The sequence below is a fragment of the Echinococcus granulosus genome (assembly GCF_000524195.1).
Source record: "Echinococcus granulosus chromosome Unknown EG_S00127, whole genome shotgun sequence".
NCBI classification, from domain to species: domain Eukaryota; kingdom Metazoa; phylum Platyhelminthes; class Cestoda; order Cyclophyllidea; family Taeniidae; genus Echinococcus; species Echinococcus granulosus.
In genome coordinates this window covers 129548-147704 of record NW_020170507.1, presented here as the reverse complement: position 1 = coordinate 147704, position 18157 = coordinate 129548, and the positions used below count along the sequence as shown (strand labels likewise).

At 41.6% G+C, this 18157-nt stretch overlaps 1 protein-coding gene across 1 annotated transcript in view; it reads left to right on the top strand. All coding sequences in view use genetic code 11, as the record gives it.

Annotated features, from left to right (window-relative positions):
- The window catches only part of EGR_08998 (Sorting nexin-14), a gene marked incomplete at both ends in the record, with an annotated part of 27047 nt that extends 15771 nt beyond the window's left edge, over positions 1 to 11276 (top strand). Inside the window, 8 exons of the mRNA XM_024498247.1 lie at positions 1290 to 1437; positions 2398 to 2544; positions 6131 to 6334; positions 7888 to 8111; positions 8660 to 8946; positions 10675 to 10702; positions 10791 to 10855; positions 11089 to 11276. Coding sequence (XP_024347344.1) covers positions 1290 to 1437; positions 2398 to 2544; positions 6131 to 6334; positions 7888 to 8111; positions 8660 to 8946; positions 10675 to 10702; positions 10791 to 10855; positions 11089 to 11276 — 1291 coding nt within the window. The remainder of the gene's footprint in view (positions 1 to 1289; positions 1438 to 2397; positions 2545 to 6130; positions 6335 to 7887; positions 8112 to 8659; positions 8947 to 10674; positions 10703 to 10790; positions 10856 to 11088) is intronic.
- Positions 11277 to 18157: the final 6881 nt, after the last annotated feature.

The following is an 18157-nucleotide window of genomic DNA, read 5'->3' as shown; positions in this document are numbered from 1 at the left end:
TTGTTTATATGCGTGCATCATGAAGCCTAGGTAAACATCAGTCTATCCATGCGCCAGTCTTCGCTGTGCTCTCTACCATTTCTCTCCCTCGTATCTTCAATGCCGCTTTAACCTGGTGAATGGGATACGAGTTCGGGTGCTTCATGAGCCGAGTCTGACTCGGCTGCACGGCTGTAGAAGCTTCTCGTCAAATTTGAAGATGTCGTGGGTGGTAGGAAAACAACGTACCTCCCAGAATCAAGTGGTTCACGTTACTCGAAGCTAGTGGTGAATTACTCAAAGATGGATGCTGCATCAAGTTGAGGAAGACCAAGATGCTATGTTCTTAATCAGGGGGAATCGCGCGCCATTGTCGGCAGGTCAAATTGAGATTAACAAGTTGGGAACAAGTTTTAGCAATATATAATGTGGGTGGTGAAACAATTAGTTTGGACCTATACTAAGCGGAGAATTCGTAGTGCGTACTAAGCACATGAGGGCCACGTGGAATAGTGAATGAGAGTAAGGTGCAGAGATCCTCAGTTCGTTCTTCGCTTCTTCCACATCGTAAAAGGCGCCAGTTTGCGATGGTTAGCAGTCTGACTGATGTGCTTTGAGGCGTAGCATCTGTGCTTTGTTCTACCGTTTGTTACGGGAGGAAATACATCATTGTTTACCTCCAAATGACCCCCTACTCCACCAACCATCTCACGCCTCTGGAACACGCACCACTTCATCTCATCCCCACAATACCATGGTCATTTTGTGTGCTTGTGTGTGTGTGCGCGTGTGTGGATGTACCCAGTAATGCAGCAGACACAATCGATGATAAGGAATTGTCCACTAGCTGAAAGTCGACCAACAGTTATGACAGAAGGTCATCTACTCGATGCAACTCAAAGGTGTGAGGGCGAGTGATACAACTTCATTTTCATCCTCATTCTCCGTATTCCTCGATGTTATTTCTTTACACGATTACTATCACCTTTCCTTGTCATTGGTAGTGGCATTAACATTGGAGAAGTGCATGATCGCATGCGAAGTGGAGGAGGAGCATGGAGAATGAAGACGAGGTAGAGACAGACACGCCTTGAGCTAGGTTTTCTCCCAACTTCTAGCGACTAGACGTCTCATAAAGCGGAATTCGCACAAATCTGGTCTTTGGATGTGAAAAATCGCAGATTGTAATGATGCTCATTTCGACGAATGGCATATTTTACGAATTTTCCGCAGTTATCCCATTCTCACTATAAACAACTAAGCGAGATTATTTGGTTACCTCACAACCAATGATTTTTTTCTTTTTACAGGAAGTATGCGGAGTTCTATGTATTGGAACAGAGGCTGGTAGAGTTTCATGGGTCGCGGATTTCCCATCGATTACACGCTCGACGGTATGGGGCTCAGTCTCACCACTTTCTAGAGAACATGAAGTCATACTTTGAGCGTTTTCTCAGAGTAAGTGGTCTGCCTCAGTTTTCTTCTCTAGCCATTTCCTTTTTTTTCAATTTGCTAAAAGAGGGTCTGAGCGAAAACCACAGCTGTTTGGTTCATCCAGTGGCAATCATTGCTGGCTTACTGCAGTGTTCAGCGGTGTAGACATTGTTCTAAGGTACAGTGTTCAATGGATGTCTGATTTCAAATTGGGCATTGGCTTTTTATTAACGTAAATATGATGTTATAAAAACATTCTTTTATCTAGGTGTTTATCGAACCATATGTGCCATTGTAAATGATTTTCGTATCCAGTTTCTTCAACACGTCAGTTTGTCAAAACAAGTAGTCTCATGTCATGTCAAACTTTATACTAATACACTTGTGTCCCAACAACTAGATGTCGAATCATTATTAAACGGTCGGTTTTTAGGTCTCAATCGCCCATAACTAGTTGAACTTATATGCTACCTTGGCGACTACCTGTCTATGACGATTTCCTATTTTATCGCGGCGGAATCAGTTAAGCCATCCCTCTTCCATTAAATTGGCATTGGTGGAAAAGTAATCTCTTCTTACTTTCCTTTTCCACGCTCTTTTGGGGATGTTTTTACATCTACTACAGCTCCTCTGGGCTCTTAGCAATGTACTTTGCTGTTCCCAGTCACAAACTGGAATTCTTGGTTACAAAGGTGGTGGTGTATCTCCACGGTAGTAATAAATGAGGTTAGCTGTGATTTTTCTCTTCTTCCGACTTTCTAACCATTCTCATTTAATTGTCGAAATCAAGGCGTTGTGCTCTCCTTCCCTTCGTTGCGTATTTTCACAGCTTCACGGTAGGGATTGTTGTGGCACAGGCTAAAACTAGTGCTATAAAACAGTACGCTAAAGAATTAACCCTCAGGGTTAAAGATGTCTCTCTCTATTGTTATGCTTTTTGTTTGTGGAAAAACAAGCCCAATTTGAAGTACTTTTTTGTTTCAGTACTTGCTTACCCAACCCTTCCTTCGAAAAAGTGAACTCATGTACACCTTCCTCACCTCACCCAATGTGGAGTTCACAAGCAGCAACCTGTCGGACATTCGTCTGGGCAAATTCGTTAAATCCATGCCCATTCTTCTTGCCAAGGAGGTTTGTCGTCTCGCGTTTTCTCCTTTTTTCTTGGACGCGTTTTTCCTATCGTGCTATCGTTACCGCCAGTCAAATGAATGGTCTCAGTGGTGCAGGCTATGTTTCTACTTGGAAAGCCTGGTCACTGAATTTTCCTATGATCTGAGGCCCTCATCTGGCTTGGTTTTCGTCCTATTTACGAGTGCGCTTTTGTTTTGATAGACCATCCATCCACCTCAAATGGCAAATGATTAGTCAGTTACTACCTACAGTAAAGATAAAGATTTTATTTAGATCCTCGGAATGTGGAACTCTTAGCTCTTTGATTCTCTTTTGAGGTACCAATTCAAATTAATCAATCGTGAAATTTTCTTAAGCTTAATTTTACTCCCTGCATGTAAATGCTGCAGTTGTCACATTTGGGGCAATAATCTACGCTTTGGATATTCAAGCAGCCCATAAGTTAGGGATGATTGCCACTCCAAGGTTCACGTGGCTCAAGGTCGACAAGAAAATGGAATAATTATTGGCTCTTTCCTGTGTCTCGTCATCTTGTTGCCATTTTCGAGGTATTTGTAACTCAAATTCTTCACAATAAACTTCTGGCATTGCCGTCATGTCACTACTAGCCGGTTCAATTATCGAGGGGCATATCTGATACATATAATCTACGTTAACGTGCTGGTCTATTCAATTTCCATGGTTTCATAGGATTTTGGTACATTGCCCATATTAAATGAACTTGATTTAAAAGCCAAATCAGAATTTTCAATGGCCTTCTGAATGTTCACAAAGTGGTATTATTGCAGGTTCTGAAGGCAAGACTGTTGTAAAAGTAATGTTCCGCTTGCGTAATGGGCGAACGGTCTGCCTTAAACGGGTTTTACTCCACAAACATGCCTTGTTATAACTGATTACCACAATAATTGCCTATTTACTTATACGAGACTCCAGTATTAAAGCATGAAATATTATATGCTGCCATCGCGTCCAGCTGGGCTATATTAGCTGAGAATGATTGCGTTCCTGCAGCCCATCCTGGTTCGAAGGATCGTTGTCATTTCAAACGGTCCTTTACATTCCAAAGAAATCCGCGAAACACTGTATGTTCAAATTAAGGGGCAAGAGCGTTGCTGCCTTAATTGTTCGCTTTAGTAGGATTGAAACCCTAAAGACACATCTGGCAGCTTTAGTGAGCGCTATGTCACCTGCAATTGCATAGATCCAGTGCGGATCCTTTTTGCAGCTTTCATGTGCTGAAATGGCATGGGTGCCAGCTCACGGCCCCCAAAAATGCCCATCTCTCAATTTTCAAAGCCTTAGTCATCCAACGTATTGCCTGCCACGTGATTGGTGTGTCACTATTCAGCTCTTTGTTTCACTTGAACGATTGCCATTTTGTGTGGTAGAGCACCGTAGCCTTGATAACAAATTGGAATGTTAGGTAACATGGAGAATGAAGCACTCCTTGTTTCAGTCGGTATGAATTCACACGAACGTTTGTGCGCGGTTTATTACTCTGTCTACCCTCTTCTTTCCTTGACCTCATCTCTGCGCTGTCCTTCCCCTGAAATCACCCTCAAGCCTACTGTAATTGGTTTCGCATTTGGTGACTGTCTGGTTCATTCTTTTAAAACTAGCGTTAAAGGGCTCATTTTTTCAAACGCCTAGTAGAAGGGAGAATATAAACATGGTGTTGGGTCATGGTGAGTGGCATTAACCCACTTGCTTCCAGCGTTGTATACATGTGATGCCTCACTTTCCCTTCCTAAATCCGGCGCCGTAAATGTCCATTCCGCGTGTTCTCTATCAATTTATAACGACCAAATTGTGTGTCGCCAAACGGTTGAGTTTAAAACAATAAAGTGAATGCAAGGTTTTCTTAGTGTTGTTATAATTACATCCACTGTCTGATTTTTTAACATTAGGCATTGAATTGGCCAATCTGTTGGTGCAGTTTTTTATACTGTTAGAAATATTAAACGTCTGGGTTGTGATGATTGATGTTGATGAGATTCCAGCAGTAAACAGGGTTCTCTCTATGTTACGCCGTTTCTCTTAACCAGCATGCTTTTAGGCACACACGTGCGTGAACGAGACCGGCACTTCCCATCTCCAAGGATGTGGTGTGTGGCTTTGCCTTTAGTATGTTTGTATGTGTAAAAGTCGGCTCAATTTATTCAACAGCTTGACATGCCATAATAATACCAATGTTGCTACAAAGTAATGTGTTAAGAAGGCTTGTTAATTACGGTGAAGGCTCCAATAAATATGTTGTCAAAGAGCTTGAGGCCAGGTTATTGCAGGTCATCATAGCTGTATGCGTTCATAAGGCAGGCCGTATTGTGGTGGGATGACTTTGGATCAACATGCACTGTGTGGCCTACGTCTTATAGGCACTTCATTCTCTTTTGCTATAGCTGTACTTACGCTTGTGCTCATTAAAACTGCTATACACAAAGGCAGCTAAAAGCTTCTCTGTTTTAACAAGATCAGTGTATGTAATCAACTTTAATGGAATGAAAGACTGGCTCCTCTGAACAATGACAGATGTATGCATCCATCGTGAAAGCCACGCTGCTGTTGACGGCTGCAACGTTTCCATCCACTATTGGTTGCGTGTCTGAGGCTTCCAATTATTTTGATTCTCTGACTGCTTTGCTTGATCGAAGTGCAGGGAGAAGGTCTACGGCTCATATATCTTTGAATTTCATGGAGCGAACGGAATTTCTCAAATTACGTTCATTACATTTATAACCAAAGGCTGGAAAGTTTTCTGCATCGAGCTTGTTTGTTATTACTTAAATCTAGAATCTGTTTAGGTGGGGTACACGGTAAGGAATAATTTAAAGCTTCATTCTAATGATATCCATTCGCCCATCCGGATCCTCCTCAGCTTCTCGCAACGCGGAAAGATTTTGGATTTTCTGGTGTCATTTATAGCCACTAATGGCTTGATGGGTCAAAGATAGTATTTTACTCACAACGGTTAATCATTCGGGTGCCTTTGTTGTTCTCCGTTGTAAATATAGGCTTCTATGGGATTTCTAGCTCAAAGAGACGTAACAGGTATTAGGCGGTGGAGTCATTTGCAAATTTCTCCGATTCCGCAGCATCTGTGATATCCCTCTCCACTGCATTTATGGGGTTGTGACAAGGTGTCTATGATCCTGCTAGAAGGATGCAAACGAGTCGGAACACCAAGGTTATAAAAAAAACTCAAAGGCCGCAGTTTGTGTAAGAACTTGCAACTTGGCTTTCATACGCATATCTCGGAGCATGACAACACAACAGGGCCTATTTTGGTTACTTGAAGACTAAAAAAGCGTCTGAGTTATTCATGAAGACAAAGAAGACGCAGAAGTCTATAAATAGCAGTACTGCTGTGATACAGGGCTGATGAATTTAAATGTGTGCATCGAAGCGACAGTTCAGGGATATGGCCCTAGTAGTGTAAAATGGACGCAAAATTCGTAATATATCTGGTCAGCCAACCTTTTTGGATTAAGAGGCTAGTTCGACAGATTTTGTAGCATTATAGCGTTACATGCTAAAGAATTTTTTGTTACACGAGATGCCCTTGGATTGAACATTTTTCCCATTTCAGAAAGGGCAGTTCACGGACAAATTCCTGACGGCTTTCCGTTCCTCATGCTTCATCCTGCCGACTCAGAAAGCACCATCGACGACGAACCGCCACCGCGTGGACGCACACACACCTCACTCCACGCTGGAACATCGACTGCACTCTGGGATTTACTGGAACAACGCAGGCACTCCTGTACTCCAAAAACGCGTGCGTGGCTCTGAGGTACAAGTTTTGAATCGCATTTAATACTATTTCTGTTATTGGGTCTTTGCGGAATGGATTTTAGAATAACTAGTTGCAGAATTCTAGTGACAAGATTATTGAAGCTGATTGGGAAAATGGGTACCTCAAGCCAAGGTGCTGTAATGTTTCGAGTCATTGTTAAGTAGATCATTGCCTACAAAGTTCTCTTAGTTTTAACTCTATGGGACTCTGGAAATTAAACCCTATTTATGCGTGACAATCAAAGGGATGCAGTTTACGTCTGTAATGTCTGCAACATTCGAGCTTGTTGTAACGCACAATACGCGAACAGGTACTTGACATTAAGTTGAGAATTGAATTTTGATTTATTTGGGATTTACTTACTTCTACAACCGCTGCATTGAAACGACACGAAGTTATTCCTCTGTTTACTGGAGTGTGCCGATATTTGGGGTGTCGGATATCCGTAAACGATGTCATAATTTAAGGGGAATGGAGTATTTAAGGTATCCCCTGAGCAACTTTGGCGATTGAACACTTAGCAATCCTCTCAAGCGTCTAGTCATAGACCTCCGCAACCGCTTTTAGACTTTTCGGAAGGAATGAATCCTACCGCTAACGACTCCACGGAGCATTACAGGCGATGTGAAACGGTTGGCTAGGCCTCATTATTAGGTAAATGCTGCAGAAGTTTTTCTGTTGGAATTCTTTGATAGACTTTCAATCAGTAGGCGAATTTGAGAGCAGTCTTGTGCTATAAGAGCAGACTGCCGTCAAATACTTTTCCAGTACTTTCCGTGGATTTTTATCACCGATTCTCCTACGAAACTGATTTATAAGAACCGATTGGAGCAAACCGTCAGCATTTACATAACATTAGGAGCTGATTAATCGGCGCATGAACTGCTGTTGCTGCTCTGCGCAGCTGCATTCACATTTGGGTCGTGGTTGAATAGGTTGTCACATTGGCGACCTCATTGCAATTCTGACGTGTAGCAGTTGAGAGGAAAGCATTCTGCAATAAATCATTTCCGACGCATCTACTGCCAAATTCCCATGTAGAGTTTTCCAAGTATTCAGTTAAACGCTTTTATTTCGCGTTCTTCGGAGCACTGTATTTCATTACCGACTTTCTATGAGGCTATGCTAGTTAGCAATTATCAAAAGGAAGTATCTACTGTTATCTTTGTCCGACCTTACTACTCACTACTGATTGACACTATTTGGTTTGCAATTACTGGCCTTGAAATTGCCTTTATAAGCTTTGCTGAACCAAAACTAGGTGTCGCAGATTTTCGAATGTGAATTCTGCTGTGAAGTGATTTATGCACGGGTAATTTAGAGCATCAACAAATGTGGTGTTCGGTTATGTGGGTGTGTCTAATAAAGGCATTTCAATTCAGTAAAACGGTTTGAGGAGCCTCCTTCTTGCATATTCATTTTATCCTTGGTCCGCATCAGTCACTTGGGATACCAAATCTTGCTCGAGAAGTAGGCAAGCAGTCGAGTATTTTTTTTCTTCTAATGAAATAAACTATTTTACAGCAAAAGATTCTTTTTCACATGTGTAGTGCTGTGCAATGGAGGGCTCCTACGTGACCAGCTTCTACGATTTCTTCGGCTACCTGGCGGACAACTTCCGCAGGCCTGACTTGAAGAGTCCGTCAAGCATTGAACAACTGGCTGCCAAGCGGCGTCTCGATTCGACGTCTGGGAAGTTTTCCGTCTACGTGGACTTCTTGCAGTGGGTTCAGCGCATAACGCTAACCTGCTGGTCTGTACTTAAAACCCTCTGGTAAGAGGCAGCCCCTTAAGATCAATTTTTTTTATTTGAGTGAAATACGGATTGTCATTCACTGTCTATGCGGAATATAGCTGCGCAATATGCTTGAACTGTTTGCCAATGTGTCTGAAATTCTATTACACACGCAAGCGAAATTGGGTGTGTCAAAATACTTCAATTCAAGTGGATTGGTGAACGACCAGGATCTAGCATTTGGATGAAAAATGATTCCGGAGTTTCAGATTTGTTAGATGGTGTACGTAGAATTTTAAGGAACCTTCTGACCACAAATTAATCGCCTTTTCTAATGGCCTGGCGGTAAATGCGGACCATTAAAATGTTCTAATATGTCAGTAACTTGTGCTTTAATTACTACTTATTTTTGGGCACTTATCTGTTAATTTTCACCCCATGAATGAAATTAGTCATTAGTAAGTTTGTACTCTCTCGATTGAATTGGACTCCCTGCAGAATCCTTTTTCATCGGATAATTGAAATTCAGAGTACAATTCCCCTTCCCCATGAATTTACTGGCAGTCATTATTCTCATTCTTTCCCAGCTACGAGGTGATCTGTGCTTTGGAGCAAATGGGCTGGAACCTTGAAGTATTACATCATCCACGGCTTCGATCTAATTCATCGGCGGCGGTGGCAATGGTAGAAACGGCTGGAACAGTAACGTACTTACCGGGTCTGTTGCGCCGTGCCATCCTCAACGTCGGATTGGCGTTGCGACCCACACAGTTTCGCGATCTCGTAGACCTCCACATGCGAAGACAGGTGGAGCAGTTCCTGCGACTCCTTGTGCGCAATGACTACCTCGCGCCACTGTTGCTGCTCCTTCGAGGTACAAGTTCTTGCTTGATTTGAAGCTGTGGTTATTGTATGGTGTTTGGCGGTTGCTCTTTCAGCATCAAATATTCATGATCCCAGGTTATTGATTGAAGTGGTGATGATGCTGATAATGCTGACAGCTTCCTGTACAGTTCAATGGGTTAGTCTCAGTAAACGGAAGGATTACAGTCATCACCTTGGATTCAAGCGTAGATTTGAAGTAAAACCGCTTCTTCTTACCTCACCGCGAGTTATGTTGCATCAGAGAACTACCATTAAGGAAAGCATGCTCAAGTAGGAGTGATTTCGTGAGCCTGCTCTGGGATTACTCAACTTCACACTGTAATCGTGACAATCAATCATTCATGGGTGCGTTCACTTCTGGGTAGTTATTTTTATGTGGAGTAGTATCACTTCAAACAGCGAGTATTCGCTAGGGCAAGAATTTGTTTCCTATTACCAATTTTGCCCAAAATAATATATTTTTCGGTGATTTTGTAAACCTGGCTGTTCACTCTACTCATCGTTATGGTCGAGCACATAGTCTTCCTAATTAGATAGCATGGGATCGCTTCACTTTACTACTAATTCAAACGATGACTCCCACCGGCATCGGGTGAGACAAATTGTTTATTCCTTTCCGAAGTGCCTCCTTCGACATCCGTACTTCCACTCAATACGCTACACCGCTTGGGTTTTGGGATGCTTTATCTGCCGTTGTAAATTGCTTGTTTGAACAGCTTACGTAAAATATGCCACTGTCGTTTTTTGTCTGAAGATAGAAAAATAGCAGTATCAGCTCATACCATTAGCAGTTCGACGTTTTCGAAATCAACTTTTGCTTTGCCTTCAAAATACTTTCTTTACCAATTGTGCTTTTTTGGCAATATTTTGTGGAAACGAAGAAAGCTGGGATGAGCCACAATCCGTCACACCGTAAATCCACTTCGGTCGTCCAGTAACCCTTCCAGGAGCGGGTGAATCCTGTTGTAACTAGGGGAGCCCAGTGTCTTTTATTCCTACCGCTTGGATATTGTTATTTTTACTTATTGCCTCTCCGTTGCAAAGTTTGACTCCTTTATGAACAGTAGGGGATTCAGTTGACCAATCCATCAAGAAACTTTTTTCAAAATTCCACCTTGGTTATGTATGATACGGAGGCAACTAAGCTGTTGGAGCTAGTTTGTGTTTGAAAGTCAGCGTCAGTTAAAATACCACATCGGACCTAACAAATACATCCATTTTGTGTTTACTTTTGTCGAATTATCGTGATGAGTCAAGATCTTGCCCATTTGGAGCATGACCTAAGTGCTGTGAGGAAAGGTTAGTCTCATTCATCTTATCGTCGTTTTCTGTGACTATACAACCCTGCACTATCCATTATCCAATTAACACGAATCTCATTTCTTTGAACAAAATCCATCTGTTTGCCACTATCGTCATTCACTGTCCCACAAGGGGCACACAATGAATTTTTGGAATTTGAATGGGTGCCAAGCATTTCGGTGGCTTGGCTACGCTCCGGATCTTTACTAATTTGTTTCGTAGATTTTGGGAAAAATTGCCATTGTTTACCGAGGTATAATGTTCGACTATGGTTTTATGTCTCAAGTCTTTAATAATTCAGCCCGAGGCCCTAAATTGCCCCCTTGCTCATTTTGAACCCACTTAGGGATTGTATTTTTCAAACCTACTACTTCTCTGCTTTCCACAACTCACTATGAATCTCATCTTTTTTTAGATTCAATCTTCTTTCCCTCACCACCGAGGTAAGCTTGTGGTCACCACCACCACCTTGCGAATTGCTGAGACTAACCTCCCCCTATCTCCCTCACCTTCTGACGGCTCTTTCACTAGAAGCGAACGAGAGAAGGCGGTGCGACGCGAGAAGGTGTACGCTGGTCTGAGACAGCTCATCAACCGTAAGTGGAATCTGTTTTCTATCTGTTAGATATTGCTTCTTGTTTTTGCCATGTGGTGCTAATGCTTTAATCGAGGGCATTCAGCACAGAGCTTCGTCGACCGTAGAGCCCCAAAGAAGTCTAACATCCCTCCATGCTTCAACACGTGTTACTACTAGACTTACGTAGCGTACAACACTGGCATTTCCGAGTTGAATCAGCCCTTTAGTCTGCTCCCGCCTCGTATATTGTAGGCTTCCACCTGCAGTGGTTCTCCGAGGACAATACGCTTCAACGCCGTCTCGGTCGCGTCTTCGAGGTGTTCCAGCACGGCAAGTGGAACAAGCAATTGACCTACGTCCTGCTAGACCACATTCTCCTCGAACTCTTCCCTGACATCTTCGTCTCATCGTCCGCCCCCGAGGTCCCCACCATCACCTAAGTAACCCTCCCACACTACTCATTTGTATGTTCATCTGTTTGTCTGTCCCCTATCTTTCCTCTCACCCACTAGATTTGTCGCGTGATTTTTAAGCGATACACTTGTTAGTGAGGAGCACTTTTGCATTCAGTAGAAAAGGATCTTTATAAGTGAGTTAAATGCAATGCTTAAATAGCTTGGCAGGTATGTAAACGAGGTGAGTAAATTGTGAAATTTATGGCTGAAAAAAAGAAATAGCACGTGGTGCTATATCACATTCTTCTCCAATAATCATCGTGAACGAATGCATAGCCTCGGCTGAGATTACGCTGTTCTCTTTTAGCCATCGAACATGTGAGCAAATACCACTGAATGACTTGGCATTTTTCCTACGGCTGAATACAATCCGAGCCTGCTGGAATAAGGACAAAAAAATGCTTATACAGATTCACTTCGTGCATTAAAGGGAGGAGGTTCTTTTGTGACAGTCCGTTGCAGTAGCTTGGCATGCAGAAGTGTTCAGATGGAGTAGTGGGTGTGTGTGTGACTAAACGGTATGAGCGGACGTTTTTCACACAGCCAATTTGACAGATTCGGAATTAGTTTTAAAAACGAAATTAAGAAATAGAAGCAGAACTAACTTTAGGGCGCTTCTCAAGGAACAATTTATTTTCAGGTGCCACCTCTACTGACTATTTGTAAATAGGTGTTCAACATCTATGGTGATAGTTTGTACGCACCCATCTTTCTCCTGGTTTATGAATGAACGCCCTCAAAATTTGTTTTAACCATATTGACAACTGCACGATGAGTAAGAGAAGGAGCATTGCAGGCACTTTGAGTCATGAATAGTAGTGTTCTGCGGCGTCTCTCAAAGGCAGCGCTTCTTTACTGTGGTGTGATTGTTAACGCCAATTAAATACTGAAGTATTTCGAAGGGATTCGAAATTGCCACCGTGTTGATTTCGAAAACAGCTCTTTCTAGATTTCATCGATTAAGTTAGTTTTGACTTGAAAAATCCTTGGTGCTCCAATTCGCGTACCTTTCTCAATGAACAGGTTGAGAACTGCCTTTGGTCAGCTGTATTATTAAAAGCAAGTTTTTTTGCTTCAAAATCGAAAAATGAAATGCTATAACACATACCGATACACCTAATGAGGATATCACATAATTCTCTCATTATTTGATCCCTGTGATTTTTACTGTAGTGACGATGGGCGTATTCAAACCACCCACACTAGAGTAATTGAGATTTTATGCTGAACTACCATGCAATTGTGGCCCCTAATTGATTAGATTAGGTCCGTTACTTTCAACTCAGGAGCTGAGCAGATTCCTACTTCAATCGTGTCGCCTGGTAACTTGTCTGACTATGGGTTCTAATGCAGTTTTTTCAATTTTGGAATGTCCTTGAAGCGTCTGCTTTATCCGGTACTTTATCTTCATTACTTCCTACAGTTCCATGTCTTGTTGACCACATTAAGAGATTTACAAAGCACAGTTGAGTTCCTTTATTCGGAACTACAGTTTTCTGCTAAATGCCAATGAATAAAAAAATGGAGACTACTGACTTTAGCCACTTTACATCTCCTTGCGTAACACCAGGATTTGCATCCTAAGGCGAGATGAGTTGATTTTTCTTATGCATGAGCCTTCAGATCAAACGTTCACTACCAGAGTCCCGGAGGGAAATCAACCACCACCCCTCAGATGCTCTGTTGTTCCAACTTGATTGCAAGTCACTATTTCTTTGAAAATTTCAACTACTGCTATTCAACTGAAGTGACACAGTAATCCGCCCAAAACTAATTATTTTCTGCACCCATTTAATAGTCTTATGCTCAAAATATCCCTTTGCGCCACGCATTTTGTCGTAACCAGTTATTATAAGCTGATACAGGACACATGTCACACGCACGCACTGCTGGAATTATGTCACAGGTATATGACGCTGGTAGCGAATCTGTTATGTATTTATCTAAACGTCATTTCACTTTGATATTATGTATGCAAAGGGGCTAGCATAACTTCGATTTCAGTATTTCTGATTCTGTATCATTTACCGTACATCGATAGGCTTAATTGCCGCTAGAAAAGCAGGTGCAAAAGCGCTGTGTTGTTTAAAGCACATGATAGAAAAGGAATCTGAAAAACCCCTTTCCTAACTTCTTCAATAAGTAAGCCAGCTGACCGTCTGCTAATTGGTTCGACCCGACATACTGAAATTCGGCACAAAAATATAATATTTCTTCGTTGTGTAGATCTCCCCAAACTCCAGTATCCGTTGGGAGTCCTGTAAAACGCTTTGCTGAAGTATGGAGCTTAAATGAATAGCCAGTTAAAAAAAGCAATGAATTACTCAAATTAGCGTTCATTTATGTGGAGGGATGGAGAAAATGTCAAGTGGAATAAATCACACGCGATACTATGGTAATATACCCATTAGATTGACATTTCTACCGTGACCTGATACCTTATACCCTTCTAGCACTCGCATCTAATACGCCCGGTGGAACTGGCCCAGCTACCAAACTTTCTTGATATATTTGCTAGGTTGTTTAGAATTACGTCTAATCTTGACACTTTGGCCACTAATGATCCACTGTGACCTCCTTCTACCTTGAATGCCTCGCTTAATTTGAATGTGGAAAAAACTCGCTCTCCCGATCGGGAATTCTCGCCCTAGGAAACAACACACTTTATGCGTTCATCAATTAGCCTCACTATACACTTCATCCGGTTAGACTTCCGGTTCTATTTTTTATGCAAGTTAGTTCTACAATGGCTAATTAGTCGATTGAATTTCTTATTTTTTTACTGACCAACAAGCCCCGGTTTTACTCTATTAAATGAGTTGAGACAAAAAATTGCCTTAATATTCATTTTACTTGTCACTTATGTTCATGTATGCATTTTCATACATAAATTAGGAAAGTGTTAAAATAAGTTGAAAAGCATAGTATGTAAACTGTTTCCTAGGCCAAGCTATCAACACCTGGCAGACTGGTTTGGGAACAGAGATGTACTTCAAATTTTTAAGTCCTAGCTGTTGATACAGTCAAGTTTAGTTCTATTTGTTAAAAAGATACTAAACCCTATTCCGATCTTAAACTGGCCCTATTCTCGGATTCCTCGTCGCACTTCGTCAGGATTTTGGAGCCTAGCCTTTGTATAGATGAAACAGTTTCATTTTTATTATATATCTTTTCACGAAAGCGCTCACTGTTTGACTCATGACTGAAGACGTCATCAAGTGGATTTTTCTGCAAATAACATTTTGGGACTAGAATTTAAGGTCTGAAAGATCAAGAAGGCGTTGTTAAAACATGCCATGTGAATAAGTTTGAAGGCTTCCCTTCTCAGAGAGAACGTGGTGTAGCCCTTTTGAAATCAACAATCAAAGCATTTCCATCGTGACAGCATTATTTAACCAGGATTACAGATGGAGTACGGTAGTTACCCTACAATTGCTATTAAGCCTTGGGTACTGTGATGCCACCGATCTAGAAATGAATAACAGCCTCAATTTCCGATTTACTTAGAAGTTCATTCCTCCTCTTTTGGGTGGTTATTTTATTTAGGTTTTGGCCAAGCCTTGCTTTAACTCGGAATTTTATTTGGATCATTCATATAGCTTGTTAACAAAAAGTGGTATCTCTTGTGATCCTACAAGTGATTTCGCGGCTCAAAGTGGTCCGTGCTGTTAGTCATTCAGCCCTTCTTTTTCGCGGTGATGAAGCCACCTTTAAACTCGTGCGATTTTTTCGCACCTTCAATAGTTAGATCTAGTGTTACAGGTCAAATTCTTCTACACCAGACCACCAGATGACCAAAAAGCAAAACACATAAACCACTTTTCAGATGACCTCTGCCAGACCCATCAAATACCCTTCTGCACTTCATTTGCTGTCGCGAAAAGATTGGCTAGATAGGAGAAATCCTGTTTTCGGTTAGTCATGCGCCGCCGACAGTTTCCTTCCTCCCCCTTAACCCTTGACCTCACGAAACCCCATGAACAAGGGCCGGAGACCGAACGGTCACCTACTCCCTCAATGTGCTGACGATGGAGAATTTACCCAAAACTATTGTAGTAAAAAGAGATATTATGAGAAATTGGTAGGCGTATTTTCATTTGCACATTACAGTTCGATGCATATGTAATGCATACCTTTTGGAGAAATGGTCATTATCAAGGAGGTAGTAGTGGAGAGACCACCATTTGTTCGTGTAGAAGTCGGTTGCCACCTTTTTGGTCGTTCATCCGTGGGTCGTGCTTCTGTTTGAATAAAAAAGTTCAAAAGTCGGGTTTAGGTGTTTCGTTTTAACCGTCTTGGAGAAGCTGGAACAAACCAGCAGGGTATACGGCCAGATTTCTAAACTACTGTGTACTGTTGAATCCGCTTTTCCGAAGTAGTTGAGGACTTATATGCAGGTTAATTTGTACAAATAATTTCAGAATGGATTTGAATTTTCTGAGGGGATGAGATAGACGGGTTTACACTAGTCAGTGAAAAATATGCGGCTACTTCGCTCTCACCTAATTTTTTCGCTTTAGTGATCAATTGGGCAACCATCTGAATGCAATTTCTGCTAAGGATACAACAACTATGTTCTTTTGCTGGGGTTTGTACGAACCTCCTATGTTTGGTTTAAGAATCAAACTCGATAAACTACTAGCATTTATGGGTAAAGTGGCGCTCCGCGACTTCCCTGATTGGGAAAGAAGACATAATCCTGGGGTGGAATGTGTAGTATCGACTTGCAGTTGAGGTTGGGGCTACTGGTACGGCTCGGAGGTCAGGCTGAGCAGCGGAGGTGCAATGGCGGAGCCCCTAAGTGGTCCGCTAGCAAAACCGAGAGTTAAGCAAACAATTAAAGTTTAATCGCTTTTTGGGGCTAGTACGGCCAGTAAAAAAGCGCTCTACAGACGCGTTACATAATAAATTTTTACTTATGGAATAGTATAATCTCCGCGTTCTTGTTATTCTCAAAAGTGAAGTGAATTTAATAGGCCTCATTCGGTGCTCCTCACATTTCCTTTTCTGTTAGATGCGTGACTAAGGACCACTTTTGTAGAAAGCATTTTTGTTCTACTTATCGTTATTTCAACCACATCTACTGCATCGTTGTGAAGCTGGCTTCTCTTTCGACTTGTCAAGCTGTCAATTGTGACTCGGTTTCATGCTTGTGTAACAAAATGATATTTCTTTCAATTATGCATGTCTCCTAGCCGATGGCATAAAGCTCTACGCATGCTCCATCAGTGCTACTATTCTCCCAGCACTTCTGCGAATTTGTAATGAATCTTCTTCGAGCTTCTAATTCTCCTCACATTGGTGCATTTTTTTGATTGTTTGCAAAATAAACGGAATCTGTGCAGTTTAAACGGTTGAAGTTTTGCATGGCTCATTGTTTGGATGATTTGAAACTGGAGCTATCTTCTTAAATGTTTAAAATTAGCTTTAGCGTGACTTGCACACTCCCCTCCCCGTGACCTTTTCATATTAACTCCAAAATTTCACGCCACAGCCATTTCCACTTCGAGTCATGAAAAGCCTTTAGAGGCATTTTATTGAGATTCGACGAATTATATTTCAACAAGGGAGAGGTACACGAATGAAATTTGCATACATTTTAATTAGCACGTTCAAATCAATCACTTGCTCAAGTATTCCTTGCGATCACTTTAGGTATCTATACTGCCATCCATGGTCTCATGATGGTCTATTTTTAAGGGATATCTGTCCTTCTCCCGTTACTGAAATTAAATGAAATGTTAGACTTAACGGCAGTTACTAGTGTTTCTCCGTACAAGTGAGCAGTTCCATGAATACAGCCAACATATACTTCTCCTCCTCAGTTTTTTCTACGTTTCAGACGATGAAGTTCATTAAACTAAGACCGAAGTAATCACAGTTGATTAGCACGAGTTAACTTTCAGCCCACTCTGGACAGATTTTCAGGCCACGACTATTAGGTGGATTCCCTACCAGTCCGATGCCTTTTTATGCTACCTATTTATGCACTAGCACCACTACCAGAGGGAGAAAATCAAATCGCGACTACTTTGCCCCACTTGAGTCGTGAAGTCTTCAAACTGCAAACTTTGCCTTCATCACTAAAGTGGGGTTGTGTAATCGGGTGAAGTGTGCAAAGAGCTGCCCAAGTCAACTTTCAGGTGATTTAGTCGACCCCAACTATCTTTTTTGTGGATAGAGCCGCGCCATGCACGGCACTACTAACGTCATCATCACCTGCTTACATTCAAGAGGGTGGGGAAAATTTGCGGTATTTCAAAGACAGTCCTGCTACAGGCAGTATATTGTGGCTCACTATTTGGTGAATTAGGGATTATATCTCGAATAAATTTAAACATATTGTAGTGTAGATTGTCATAGTCTCGAAACAAGTTGTATTGGCAGAAGTGTTCGAAACCAATGTGATGCTTTTTAGCAAATTCTCAATTGGAAAATAGGTCTCAACTGCTAGAAAGCTCTTGACCGGACTTGCAGATAACCAAGAATAGTTACGATTTTATCAAGGTTTATCTCACTCTCTATTTTGCATCCCGATAAATTGGATGCAAAGGAAGACCTGACCAGCTTTTATTCATTCATAAAATGAAAAAGAAAAATAAACCACGCTAACAAATTTATTCATCTTTTTTTAATTTAAAATGATTTAAAATGATTTCTTTTCTCCAAGTAGCTATCAAGCCTTCCACAATCCAACCTCCCTTTTGGTGGCATGGGCTGCGTTCATTACCTGGATAGGACGCTCAGTCTTCTCTTACTCTAATTATAAGGCTTCCTTTACATCCACATAGCTGACAATTGCCTTCCAGGATAACTTGGACGCTGCAATTTCTCATTCCTGCTTCAGAAAGAACCTATTGAAAGAG